Source organism: Scedosporium apiospermum (assembly GCF_000732125.1).
Source record: "Scedosporium apiospermum strain IHEM 14462 chromosome Unknown SEQ_SAPIO_0022, whole genome shotgun sequence".
Taxonomy (NCBI): domain Eukaryota; kingdom Fungi; phylum Ascomycota; class Sordariomycetes; order Microascales; family Microascaceae; genus Scedosporium; species Scedosporium apiospermum.
The window spans coordinates 858,173-871,016 of NW_015971723.1; the positions used below are offsets into that span (position 1 = coordinate 858,173).

General features: G+C 55.8%; 4 protein-coding genes across 4 annotated transcripts; 3 read left to right on the forward strand and 1 right to left on the reverse strand.

The window, feature by feature from the left end:
* SAPIO_CDS0519 (uncharacterized protein) lies at positions 1-1,079 on the forward strand (the record flags this gene model as incomplete). Its single annotated transcript, XM_016783280.1, has 2 exons — positions 1-645; positions 780-1,079. The coding sequence occupies 2 exons, from the start codon at positions 1-3 to the stop codon at positions 1,077-1,079; spliced, it is 945 nt and encodes a 314-aa protein (XP_016646480.1).
* Positions 1,080-1,410: 331 nt separating this feature from the next.
* Positions 1,411-5,257, reverse strand: SAPIO_CDS0520 (uncharacterized protein; the record flags this gene model as incomplete). The annotated part of the gene is made up of 3 exons (XM_016783281.1): positions 1,411-4,512; positions 4,595-5,031; positions 5,128-5,257. The coding sequence occupies 3 exons, from the start codon at positions 5,255-5,257 to the stop codon at positions 1,411-1,413; spliced, it is 3,669 nt and encodes a 1,222-aa protein (XP_016646481.1).
* Positions 5,258-6,207: 950 nt separating this feature from the next.
* SAPIO_CDS0521 (Golgi membrane protein) lies at positions 6,208-8,583 on the forward strand (the record flags this gene model as incomplete). Its single annotated transcript, XM_016783282.1, has 3 exons — positions 6,208-6,301; positions 6,376-6,543; positions 6,635-8,583. The coding sequence occupies 3 exons, from the start codon at positions 6,208-6,210 to the stop codon at positions 8,581-8,583; spliced, it is 2,211 nt and encodes a 736-aa protein (XP_016646482.1).
* Positions 8,584-11,342: 2,759 nt separating this feature from the next.
* SAPIO_CDS0522 (uncharacterized protein) lies at positions 11,343-12,323 on the forward strand (the record flags this gene model as incomplete). Its single annotated transcript, XM_016783283.1, has 3 exons — positions 11,343-11,559; positions 11,645-12,206; positions 12,290-12,323. 3 exons carry the CDS (start codon positions 11,343-11,345, stop codon positions 12,321-12,323), a joined length of 813 nt encoding a protein of 270 aa, XP_016646483.1.
* Between the last annotated feature and the right edge of the window lie 521 nt (positions 12,324-12,844).

A 12,844-nucleotide genomic window follows, 5' to 3' on the forward strand; every position in this document is an offset into this window, starting at 1 on the left:
ATGACATCCACAAACCTCACCAACCGCCTCACCCCCGAAACCCCCGACTCCACCCCCGAAGACTTCCTCTCCTCCTCCCTCGCCGTAATCTTCCCCGACGCCGTCGCCAACCAGCACGGCGACGCCCACACCGCCCTCCTCTACACCTCCCCGCTCCTCCCCAAGCCCCTTCGCATCCAACTCGCCGACCCCCCGGCCGAGGACGAGCGCCAGCTCTTCGGCCACTATCTCTGGAACGCGAGTCTTCTTGCCGCCGAGTTCATCGAGGCCGGGACAGTGGGTGTTTCTTCTTCTTCGACGGAGCAGCGGGGCAGCGCCCTCACGCGGGCTCTGGAGGATGGGATTTTCAACGTCAAGGATAAGCGTGTCGTTGAACTCGGCGCGGGGACGGCTTTGCCTTCCATGATGGCCGCGTTGTTGGGTGCGAAGTCCGTTACTGTGACGGATTATCCGTCGGATGCGTTGCTGGCGACGTTGAGGGGGAATGTGGAGCGGAATGTGAGTAGGGAAAACGGGCCGAAGGGAGGTGAGGCGGGGTTCTGCGAGGATGTGGTCGTGAGTGGACATGCGTGGGGGGAGACGGCGGATGAGTTTGCGGTGGGGAGGAAGCATGCTTTTGATGTTGTTATAGCGGCGGATTGTCTCGTAGGTTTCTTCTTTCCATTCATCCCCTCTTCTCATCTCTCCGTGTCTATTCCCCCCCCCCCCCCCCCCCCCCTTGAATCTTCTCGTAAAACACCCGTCGTGATGAAAACACATACTAACCCAAAAGCCCCAAGTGGATGCCCTGGCAACACGCAAACCTCCAAACCTCCATCTCCCACTTCCTCAAACCCGCCTCCCTCAACCCCGACGCCCGCGCCTGGGTGATAGCGGGCTTCCACACGGGCCGCGCAAAGATGCGCGGCTTCTTCGACGACGCCGCCCTCGCTGAGAAGGGGCTTGAGGTCGAGCGCTTGTGGGAGGTGGATTGTCTCGGCGTCGAGAGGGAGTGGGTTTGGGAGAGGGAGGGGGAGGATGCTGGGAATAGGAGGCGGTGGTTGGCTGTGGGGATTTTGAAGAGTGTTGCGGGGAGTTGAAAGGGGGAAGAGCAGGAGGGTTACGGGTTTGAGCTGGGGAGAGAGCATGGATAGTAATAGAGGTAGAAAAAAAAATAAGGTGTGGTGTGTATGAGCGTGGGGCTTATTTTTTATGATAATGACATATAGACGTTGGATGGGAGGTATGGCTACATATAAACTTCTCCTGCTTGATATACATGATACCCTCCTCCCCCCCTTCTACCTCGTCGGCCTTCTCTTTCTTCTCCAGAGGGCCCGAGAAGAGTGTACAACCCTCACTTTCTACAAATATACAAACACACAAATACTCCATACGCCAAAACGAACCACGTCGCCTTTCCCCCCTCTTTCATCCTCCCTCCTCCTCTTCTCCCCCCTCGACCGTCGCCCCCATCTCGCCAACCTTTTGAAAATACTCCCCCCCAACCCTCAGATTCTCAACCGCACTCAACCCCCTCACAACCCCCGTCAAATTCCTCTCCCTCGCCAACCTCTTCAGCGCACCCTCCAAAAACTCCGCGAGAAGCCTCACGCTCCACCCGTCCGGGACCACCTCGAGCACGTCAACGACGTCGAACCAGGGGCCGAACCGCGAGAGGAGGGAAGAGGTCTGCTCGACGCGGTCGCTTAGGTGGTCGATTTGGAGGAATTCGAGGAGGAGGGCTTTGAAGAGGCGGCGTTGCTCTTGGAGTGGGAGGGGGGATTTTTGAGGTGGTTCTTGTTGCTGGTTGGAGATGTCGTTTGTTCGGGTTTGACGTTGCTGCTGCTCACCAAAGAGACTCGATCCGCCCCAAAGACAATATCGAATGGCGGCATCATAGTCCCCGAGCTTATGCACCAGCAACCTCAGCGCATTCTCATGCTTCCCCTCCCGCCCATCCAGGATAATAATCTCCGGAACCAACAACTCGTCCGGCACGGCAGCGATCCGCCTCCTCGTCGCCGCGACATCATACGTCCGCACATCGCTCAGCAGCTGCAAAAGCCTCAACCTCGACAGAGAAACCTCATCGTCCTCGGCCGTGTTGTCGGCAAGGAACTGGCCGTAGGGCGGTTTGGGCGGCGGCTGCAGAGCGCGGTACGCCTCGTACGTGGCGGCGAACATCTCCCGACGCTCGGGAGAAGACCGCAGCGCTTCGACGGCCACGTCGAGGTAATAAGAGATGAGCTCGTCGACGTACTCGTCGTTGCCCTTGGCGAAGACGAGGTGCTCGAGGTAGTACTTCACGGCGGCGGGGGCTTCATCGCGGAGGATGGCGACGGCGTGGGCGGGTTCGAAGCGCGGTGCGCGGCCTTTGTCCTCGGCGAAGACCTGCGCGCCGAGTTTGGGGTCGCGGTTGGCAAGCCAGACGCCGTAGGTGCGTACGAGGGATTTGTTACTGATCTTGGTGAGGTAGTCGCGCAAGCGCTGCTCGCCGTCGCGGAATTCGCCGCCATCGTCGGGTTCGCCTTCGATGATGCGGCGCCACGTCTCTAGGACTTCAGCGGCCATCTTGCGGCTTTGGTAGAGTCGGCTCAGCACGAACAGCCGTCTGTACGACTCGAGGAGGTCGACGGCTCTGTCGAAGCAGTCGACCCCCTTGTCCACGAGGTCGTAGAGCTCGGCCCGGACCGATCCCTCCTTTCTCGACGTTACGCCCTTGGGCGAATGTTGGTCGATCTCGAGCAGGACGAGCAGGAGCGAGGCATCAACTGTCCGGAAGACGTCGTGCTCGTCAGCAATGCTTCCGAAGCCCTTCTTCACTCTCCACCCGGCGAGGAATCTACGCAGGAACTGAAGGACCCGGCCGTCCAGCGCGCCCACGGGGATCGGCGACGCGCAGACCTTTTCGTTTTGCAAATACCGCGCCGCCGACTCTCTCACGCCGCCGAAAATCCAGATGCCCTTCCTGCTTTCGGCAATCTCGTTTCGCAAGCCGGGAATGAGCGACAGCACAACCCGGGGGTCGAGAGAGCTGTCGACAAGTCTTTTCGCCAACGCCTCCGTCTCCGAATCAGTAAAGACGCTGTCTTTCTCAGCGTTCAAAAAGTCTACAAGAAGTAATAGCCCGGCCTGTTGCCGGAGGTAGCTCAGAGTCAAAAACTCCAGCTCATTCTTGGCATCGCGATCATTGATAGACTTGAGGAAGCCAAACACGCCATCGCGGTCCACTCTCGTCTCCGAAGGAACGACATCGCCAGGACAGAGCCCAACTTTCGCCTCGAGCTGAAGGAGCAACGGGTTCCGCACGGCCCACCAGATATGATTGCCGGTCCAGACGGCTATCCCCGCCCTCGCCTTGGCCAACCTCTTGACGAACTCTTCTTCCTCGCGATTGCGGCTCGCTTCCCAGCCCTCGGGTAGATCTTCATCCTCGGCGTCGAGATCGCGCTCGAAGAGTTCCCGCTCAGTGGACATTTGCGCGAGGGATGTCGCGGTGCGGGAGTCGATGCTTCGGGGGGAGAAGGGCGCGACGTCGGAGTCGCCATTGGGGAACGGGTTGAATCTCCTCTGGCAAAGCCTGTCTATAAGTTCTTGGCAGACCGTCTCGTCGTTGCCCGTCAGTGATCGGATGCCCAATGGCGACAACGGTGTCGTTTTCTCTCCCTGCCCTTCAGTTATTGGCGCTTCAAGCCAAAATTTGTCGGGTTCCGCATCGCCTTCAAAGCGTTGGATCTCAAGACCGTGGTGGGTTCCGTCCTCTGCATCCTTGGTCATCGACGCGAGCACATATTTGTCTACTTCGTCCTCGTTATTCATAGATGGCCTCGGGGACTTGGAAGAAGATACAGACTCCGAAAAGCCCACATCAACGACAACCTCCCTCGGATACCTATCAAACCCTAGCGTCGGACCCTTTGGATCGCCGTCGAGGTTCACAAACATGCCAATAGCAGGGTCCGTTGCGCTCGTGCCCGTAACGAGTAAGAACTCCTCCGGCGAGGGCGAGACGATATGCGGTTTAAGGAATGGGGGCGGGGGTTTCGGCGCAACGGAGGCGGCGGAGGGAATAGGGGTGGAAGAGGTAGAAGAAGGTCCCTGCTGGCCTGGGGTACTAGGAAGTGGTTTATTATTAGCCGTCTCCGGGGGCTTCGGGCTCGTAGGTTTAGATGGAGGTGTTGGTAGTCGAGCCACGGGCTCCTCGCCCTGGCGCGGGCCGAGAATGCCGCCGCTGATAAAGGCGCCGAGACTCGTGCTCCTAGCATGAGAGTGGTGGCCCTGTCCGGCTCCGGAATGGCTGCGGGTGTGGGCCGACGAGTTGCTGCGTAGTAGGCCGCTCTCGTTGGTGGCTGCGATGCTCTGGGTGTGCCCGAGCTCGCCTGGCGGTTGAGAATTATCGAGGGAGGAGATGGTCATTAAGGGGATCTTGAGCTGGTGCTCAACATCTAGTAAGGCATAGTGCCGGGAGTCGGCGACGCAGGCAATGTTGCCTCGTCTACAGGATATAGTGCTGCCGGCAAAGTCGATGTTCTATAGAAAGAGTGATCATCAGCGCTCTTGTCCCAGGTAGTAGTAATAGGAGCTTCCTCGGCGTCTCCGTGAAATATCCTACCTTTACTGCTCCCGCCTCCTCCCCAATGCGCACGACCTGTATCCGGCGATTCAGCGACAGCAAGACAGTAACCCTCTGGCCCCTCTGTTCGCGGGGATTATTCCCATTACTACGCTGGGGCAGATTCAGATCCACGCCGCCTATCCAGTTGCAGTTCCTGACCTGGGTAGTCCCGAACACGGGGCTCAGCTCGGGGAGGGAATAGAAGGTGACGGTCCAGTTGCAGAGAATGCAGGCCTTGCCGACCTTGGGAAGGAGGAGGATTTGCTGGACGCCGGGGCGGGAACCGGGGGGGGCGCTGTGGGTTTCGGAGAAGGCGGGTCGGAGGCGGGAGGCGAGGATGAAGGTTGGGCGGCCGCTGCCGTCGGTTGGTTCAAAGGGGATTTGGACGAAATGGAGGAGTTCGGCGGCGGAGGTGCCGACGTAGAGGTTGCGGTCTGGAGAAGTGGAGGTCTACGGGTTAGTAACGGAGAATGGCCCAGAAGGGCATCATCGGATCCTATGGATATCCTTTGACAACGGCGCAAACACACCTAGATAGTCGACGCAGGTGATCTTGACGTCTTCGGGGACGCCCTCGGTGGTGAGGGGCACATTGTCGAGGAGGGTGCGCAGGGCAAAGGGACCCGTCGAAGTGGATGAGGTTTGAAGTGATGATTGCATTGTTTCTTTAGACCCATGATCGTCGCTGGGCTTCGCATCCATCGGGTCTAGTCTTGTCACCGGAGTGGTTGCCTCATGCTGAGGGTTGGGTCGAGGAGCTTGGTTGAGGTGCGAGGTGGGATCGAGAAGTATGGTAGATGGCACGGTTGCGGCTTAGAGCTTGAGATGCAGGACCGTCGGACACGCTTTCTGGTCTGGTCGTACGCGGGATGTCGGGATACGTCGCAATAGTTCCAGTGACGAGAAATGGCCCGGTTGGTTCAGGCTGGATTAGCGGGTTGAATTGCGGCCCAGCCCTGCGTCTTGAAGCAACGGAGATTGCGCGAATGGTGTCGGGGCCCTTGAATGAGCCGCGCTGGGACGGGACCAGAAGCTGGAAATGGGTAGCTTGGACAGGGGAGACTACCTAGGCTGTGCTGATGCACCAAATCAATTTGAGGTTGCCGACTTCAGTGGACGCGTGGGCCCCAGCCACAGGGGAAAGGCCAGAACCGCCAGCGCTGTGATAGGGAGAGCCCAGCCGCGCCAGCCAACCAGGGCCAGCGCCAACATCTGGCAGCCCAAGGCTGAGTGGCGGCCCAGCCAGGCCAGGTCAGGCCAACAGGCAGGCAGGGATAGAGCCGAGCGAACTGGACATTGAACACGTTCCCAAATCATCACCATTTCAATCCCCCAACATCACGATCGCAAAATCTCCCGATTCGACAAATCCACATAGATCAATTTGCACACTGCATATCGAGCTAGCGTTTTCTTCTTCTTCTTCCTCTCTTCCTCTTATCTTTGCTGCCTCGAAGCCGCGGAGCTTTATCCAGCCACCCAGAAGTTCCATGGCTCTCGACCTAACCGGCTCCTGTTAAGCTCCCGGTCAACGCACCCTCACAGCCTCAGGGGGTGATTCGCATCCGAACCCTCCCGATCCAGAACCACTACAAATAACAAGAAACAAAATGGCCGACACGGCGACCTCGCCCACGGGGAGTCCCGGTGACCTGGAAAACGGCCCTGGCAACAAGTTCCAAACCGCCATCTCGGCGTGGAGGAGTATGTTCATCCGGCACAGAAATAACGGCACACCCATGGTTCGGAGCTCCCGCACTAACGTGGCTATCTCGCAGATGTCGACCTTACGACCCTCGTCACCCAGCTCGATAACACGGCTTCCGATATTGCTGCCCACCAGCGCGACTCGACGGTTCAGCGAAAGGAGCTAGCGCAAAAGACGAAGGACTTTAGGAAACTCGATGATGCGTCGAAGCTGACCGAAATCAAGGGTCTTCTCAAATGTATCGCCAAATAACACCCATGCCTCATAACCCTTTCTTCCGGAGGGTCAGGGTACACCTTTTTTTTCCCCCCGCTAACATGTTCATCTAGCTTACCAAACCTTTATCGATCTCCTCACGAACCATTCGAAATCGGTAAACTCGGTCTTCCTCCAGTTATACACAGCCCTCTCCGATGCGCCCGATCCGTATCCCCTCCTCGAAGCGTCGGTCGATTCGATGCTCGTCTCCGAAGACACCCTCCCCAAGTTGACGGAAGAAAACAGCCACCTACAAAAGAACGTAACCAAGCTCACGTCACAGCTCGAAGAGACCGAATCACGCCTCCAAACTGAGCGGTCGGCCCGCAAGGAGCTCGAAGACAAGCTCGAATCAAAGGTCAAGGAGGTCGAGGAGTCGTGGACTGCCGTGCTGGAGGAGAAGAAGGATAACTGGGCGTCAAAGGAGAAGGCCCTAGAGGAAAAGGTTGAGAGCCAAGAGCGCCTAATCAGCGAGATCAAGGCGAGCTATGAGGTCAACCAGCGCCTCGGCCGCACCACCGCCGAAGAGGATGGACAGGCGAGCAATGTGACGGCGGCGGAGGTCGAAATGCTCCATTCCGACCTCGAGCGCACGAGCACGAGGCTAGCCGAGGTAGAGGCCCGCAATGAGCAGCTACGACTGGATCTGGCCCAGGCCAAATCGCAGGCTACGACGCAGCAAACGTCTCTGGAAGACGACCCCGGATACATGCGGATGCGGTCCGAGAACCGGTCGCTTCTGCACAAGCTCGATGCTTCGAGGGTTGAGAAGGAGGCGGTTAAGCGAGATCTCGATACCAAGGTCAAGGCCCTCGAGCGTGAGTCTGGTCGCCTCAAGGAGGAGCGGGACGCGCTCAAGGCCAAGGTGCAAAAGTGGAGCGACTACGACAACGTAAAGCAGGAACTCGAGGTTCTAAAGAGCATCGAATTTTCTACGGGAGACGATGACGAGTTACCAGGACATGCTGACGACGTAGAATCCGCCGGAGGCAAGGCCAAGAGCGGAGGGGACACGCTGGAGAAGCTCCTTCTTGCTCGGAACAAGAAACTCGGCGACGAGCTCACGATCCTCCGAGTATCCCACCAAGACTTGCAGACGCGACTGCAAGACCTACAAGAGGAGCTGTCCCGGACGAACGCCGAGCTCGAAAAGGCGCAGCAGCTTAACGAGAAGCTCGAGAATGACCTTGCCACGCTTCAAGCCGAGGCGCCCAACGCTTTCCCCTCGGGAGCGTCAGTCGCGGGTACCTACGTGAGCCGATTCCCTTCTTCAGGTGTAGCGGGTCGAAAGGGGAGGATATCACCCACGTCGTCCATCATAAGCGGATTGGACCCTCGCAGCAGCTCCTCGATGATGGGCGAAGGCGTTGGCTCCTCGGGCAACACGATCCTTCCCATGCTCACGGCACAGCGAGACCGGTTCAAGAAGCGCAACGCTCAACTGGAACAGGAACTCTCCGAGAGCCACCGCACGGTATCGCAGCTCCGGCAAGAAATCGCCGCCCTACAACGGGACAACCTCAACCTCTACGAAAAGACGCGCTACATATCAACATACAGCCGCAGCGGCGGCGCGAGCGGCACGTCCTCGTCAGCCTACTCCACGACCAACGCAAGCCCCAACCCGAACCCGTCTACAATCGCAATCGGCGGCACGGGGAACCCCGGAATCGCGCTCGACCGGTACCGCAAAGCGTACGAATCCAACATTTCGCCGTTCGCGGCGTTCCGCGGGCGCGAGTCGGCGCGGGCATATAAGCGCATGAGCCTGCCTGAGCGGGTGGTGTTTTCGGTTACGAGGATGGTGTTGGCGAGCCGGACGAGCAGGAACTTGTTTGCGGCGTATTGTGTGGCGTTGCATGTGTTGGTGTTCATGTCGCTGTTTTGGATGGGGGCGGAGGATGTTGATAAGCATGCCACTGGGTTGGGCAAGTCGGCTGCTGCTGCTGCTGCGGCGGCGGGTGGCGCTGGTGCTGGGGGGGTTAAAGGGGGTGGGGAGTGGCATGAGGCTGGTTTTTAGGGGTATAGAGATTGGCTGAGGTTGCTCTGGTTTTATTTTCTTGGTGACGACTATGGGGAATGGGAAGTGTAGTGGGAAGAGCATTGAAACATTTGAAGGTCGCGCAGTTCGTCTGGGGACAGCACTCTGTGGGATGTGCTTTATAAAGTGTATGATTGGGATGGAAGGGGAGGGAAGAAGAACAAGAAAAAGAGCTTGGATTTTGTTTTTACTTTTTACGTTACGGGGTTTACGGGTCCTTTGCTCGATCTCGGTAGATCTGGGATAAGAAGGAATGAAGATGATGGATTTTTTGGTAGCCGCAGTTTTCTTACAGTCTTGTGTGTACGTTTACAGGTAGACTCTAATGATCGACTTCAAGTCAGGAAGGACACTGAACTGCATCGACTCTGGTTATCTTAGTCATCGATCAACGTTGGAAGGTGGGCTTTGTACTGACATCATTATCTCGTCTCCTGCCTGCTTCGGGCGGTGGTATGTTCTCGAAGATCCTGCTGCTCTCTCAAGCCCCCCCCCCCCCCCCAAAACCCAAAGAATAGGTCGGATCCATTGATCTCGGCAGCATCAACCCGGATCACCCGCACCCCTCGTCGAAAATAGAAATAACAATATCCACAGAACCATAAAAGCCAAGATAATGAGCGACAAACTCTAAAAAAGAAGTACGCACGCAATGCACCAACGCAACCCCACTCACGCACAAGATCTAAACGTGCGTCTTCCACGGATCTCTACCACCCTATCGATTCCGCTGCAGTCGAAAAAAGAAGAAGGACGGTCTCTGAGCCAATGGCGATAAGCGCCGGCCGCTTACGGCGGCCATTTAGCTGCGAGGCTGGACCAATTGGAGCAGCTATAATTTGTACCACGCGGTTAAGGTGGTGGGGATCCTGCGGGGTTCGGTGGAGTTCGCTTGTTGGTTTGGTGGGATTTGGTTGGAGGTTATTTTCGGGGGTCAATTTGGGTAAGCGCTGGGACGATCCCAATATTGAGGATTCTCGAATGGGGGATTTTGGAGTGAGGAGGAGAGAGAAGCAGAATTGGATTTTTGGAATCCCGTTTGCTGGTGGATTAGTTTGGAGATGGAAAGAATAGTCAGCTACGGACAAAGTTGTTCCTGTACTAAGATCTTAGGATACTGAGGCTCATTACACAGTCCTGTACTAAGATCTTAGGATACGGAGGCTCATTACACAGGATCAGTCAGGATCGATCATTCGTACAATCTGACTCCGTGGTATACTAAGCCAAAACCGAACGCCTTGCCTTGCACAGTCAGGTCAGCATCAAAGCCAGAACCTGAACTTCCGCGGTTCGAACATCGAATCCATCGCCCCGGAACCGACGACATCCGAACTCTCACCCCCCAGGCCCCCAATAACCCAGGATTCTCGAACGCGCCCCACAAGAAATTCTTCATCCCAGGACGATCGCAACGGGCGAGATTCCGAAAATATCGTTTAACCTTTTTTTTTCTTCTTCTTCTCGGCAGAGCTTTGCCGCGCGAGGTCTTCTCTTGGCTTGCATGTGGAGCTTGGCATGATTGGTATGATTGGTATGATTGGTAGCTAGATGAACGATACCATCATGAGAGGTAGTTTAGGAAGGTACAAAGGTACAGATGCAGCATAATCCAGGAAATTAGAAGGCAAATGCAAGAAACGAGAAAGCTACTTTAGAAAACGAGAGTACGTCAGAACCGGGCTCGACAGTGGACAGCTCATTGAGGGCGGCCGGCGCTTGCAGACCCCATGCAAGCTGCTGCATTGGGAAGCAAGGATCTGACCAATTGCGGGGTTGGATTGGGATGCAGATAAACTACAAGATACTTCGTACAAGGTACAACATCCAATGGGAGCCAAAGACGAGCTTCTCTCTTTCCTCTCTGTTTTCCTGCCCCTTGTCTGATGGAAGGAGCAAACATGACTCCTGTTTCTTCGAGTATCACCATCGCTCTATCACGCTGTGGACTGTAATACAATCCTCACGGACGGCTGCTTTGGACCATTTGCTTTGAACACAAGAACCAAAGAAGAGACGAGGCAAACAAAAATGATCCAGAGATGGAAACTCTTCGTCTTGCTTGTACAGCTGCCACTGTCCAGACCGTCATTTCATTCCCTTGTCCACCCTGCCCTGTCCACCCTCCCACTGGGCATCCTGCATCCTGCAAGCAACCCGAACGAACCAATGCTCCCCTCCCATTCATCCCATCCACACCATCCATACTATCCACCTGTACACTACGCATGCACCCACACGCCATCCCTTGTTTGCCCGGCGTCAAAGCAACGCCCAGACCAAAAAAGAAACACTCGAATCCGGCCTAGTCCCGAATCCCACATCTCCCATTGCCGCCCGCCCAACCCCCGTCCCAAATGACGCCAATAGATGCCGTCTTCAGTCGTAACCGCGCAGCTATTGCTTGTACTTTAAAAATCAAAAGTGTATAATAGAAGTGGTGATCCTCCCATCCTTTTGTCGATCTTTTTGTTTTCCGTATCCTGCATCTTGAAATCATCATCTCCATAAACGGCCGAGTCGTTTATTTCCTTTTATTTCCTTTTCTTTTTCTTTTCGTCGTTTCTTTTCCTTATATTTCCTAGGTTCTATTCTCTCTTATTTCCTACCAAGTCTTTCTCATTATTCTCTGGGATTTCTTCGTCATCTTCTTTCCTAGTGTCTCTCCAAGTTCTCTCTCATCAAACAACAAAAAAAATAACGACAAAACAAACGACTTACACACACACAAAACCATCATGAAGCTCCTCAACCTCCTCACATCAACCCTCCTCCTCCCATCCCTCACCCTCGCCGCCCCGACCCACGCCTCCCTCTCCTCCTCCGACCGCAACGCCCCCGCCGCCGTCGACCACCTCTCCGACTACTTCAACCTCCTCGCCCTCAAGGTCCAGCGGTACAAGACCCTCGGCTCGGCGCCCACCTGCGACATTTCCCGCGCCGTCCTCCCCATCAGTACGTTCTACTCTTCTTCTCTTCCCACAAGAAATCCAAATAAAAATATAAGAAAATAAAAGTCAGTCTCACTAACATACGGCAGCCCCCGACTCCCTCCCCGCGCCCTCAGCAGGCCTCAAACCAAAACACATCGCCCTAGGCCGCGGCACCCAAAACTACACCTGCTCCTCCCCCACCGACGCCCCAACCGCCGCCGGCGCCGTCGCCACCCTCTACGACGCCTCCTGCCTCTCCACCATCCACCCGGACCTCTTCACCACCCTCACCCGCCTCGCCATCTCCTTCGCCCCCATCCCCAAACCCCTCTCCTCTTCAACCGAACAACCCCGTCTCGGCCCCCAAGCCATGCGCGTCTCCGGCGTGCACTACTTCAATTCCCTAGGCCAGCCGTTCTTCGACATCGATGCCGCGGATAAGGGACATGTTACGGTCAAGCTAAATAATTCTATCCCCGCGCCGTTTGATTCTGCGACGGGCGTCCAGGGCGAGAAGGCCGTGGGGTGGTTGAAGTTGGTTGCTAGGGACGAGGACGGGAGTGCCACCAAGGGGCTGAGGGAGGTTTATAGGTTGGATACCGTCGGCGGGAGTGCGCCGGCGACTTGTGAGGGGATGCCCGAGACGTTTGAGGTTCAGTATGTTGCGCAGTAAGTTTCCCTGTTGGATGCCCCCCTCCTATTTCTGTCCTTTCTTTTTCTCTTTCTTTGGCTGGACTAACATGCAAAATTAGATATTGGTTCATGGGCTCCGATGACGAGGAGTAAAGACTGAACTTGAACTCGAATAAATTACATCTCAGTCTCTCCCGGGCCGGCGCTGGATACCGCTCATGCTTGGACTTGTTCACCTTTTCTTCTTTTTATTTCATCTTCGCGTTGCCTCTTTCTTTTTTTCTTCTTGGTCTCTTATATCATGTATGTTAGCAGTCGGTAATAAATGAGCACTCTTAATGTAGGAACTTGAGTCGTTTCGATAGTAACCCATCTAAACGTGAAGACCCGGTCCATATGTCAAGGATACGCTCTCCATCTTTATACGAGAGAACCTCGATAGGCTTGGGAACGGTCGGCAAGGAACTCTTCATGCAGAAATCTTGTACGCTTCCAACAGATTAGATATGCGAAGCAGTAAGCCTTTAGTCTTCAAGTAGTAGTAAACTCGATGTGTCATTGACAAGAAAAAGTGAGTTCTCTATAAGCGGCGAGTAAACCACAAAGGTTCGAACAAAGAAATCAAAAGACCTCCTCCCTCACCCCCTTCACATCCCACCATTTTTCATGCCCTC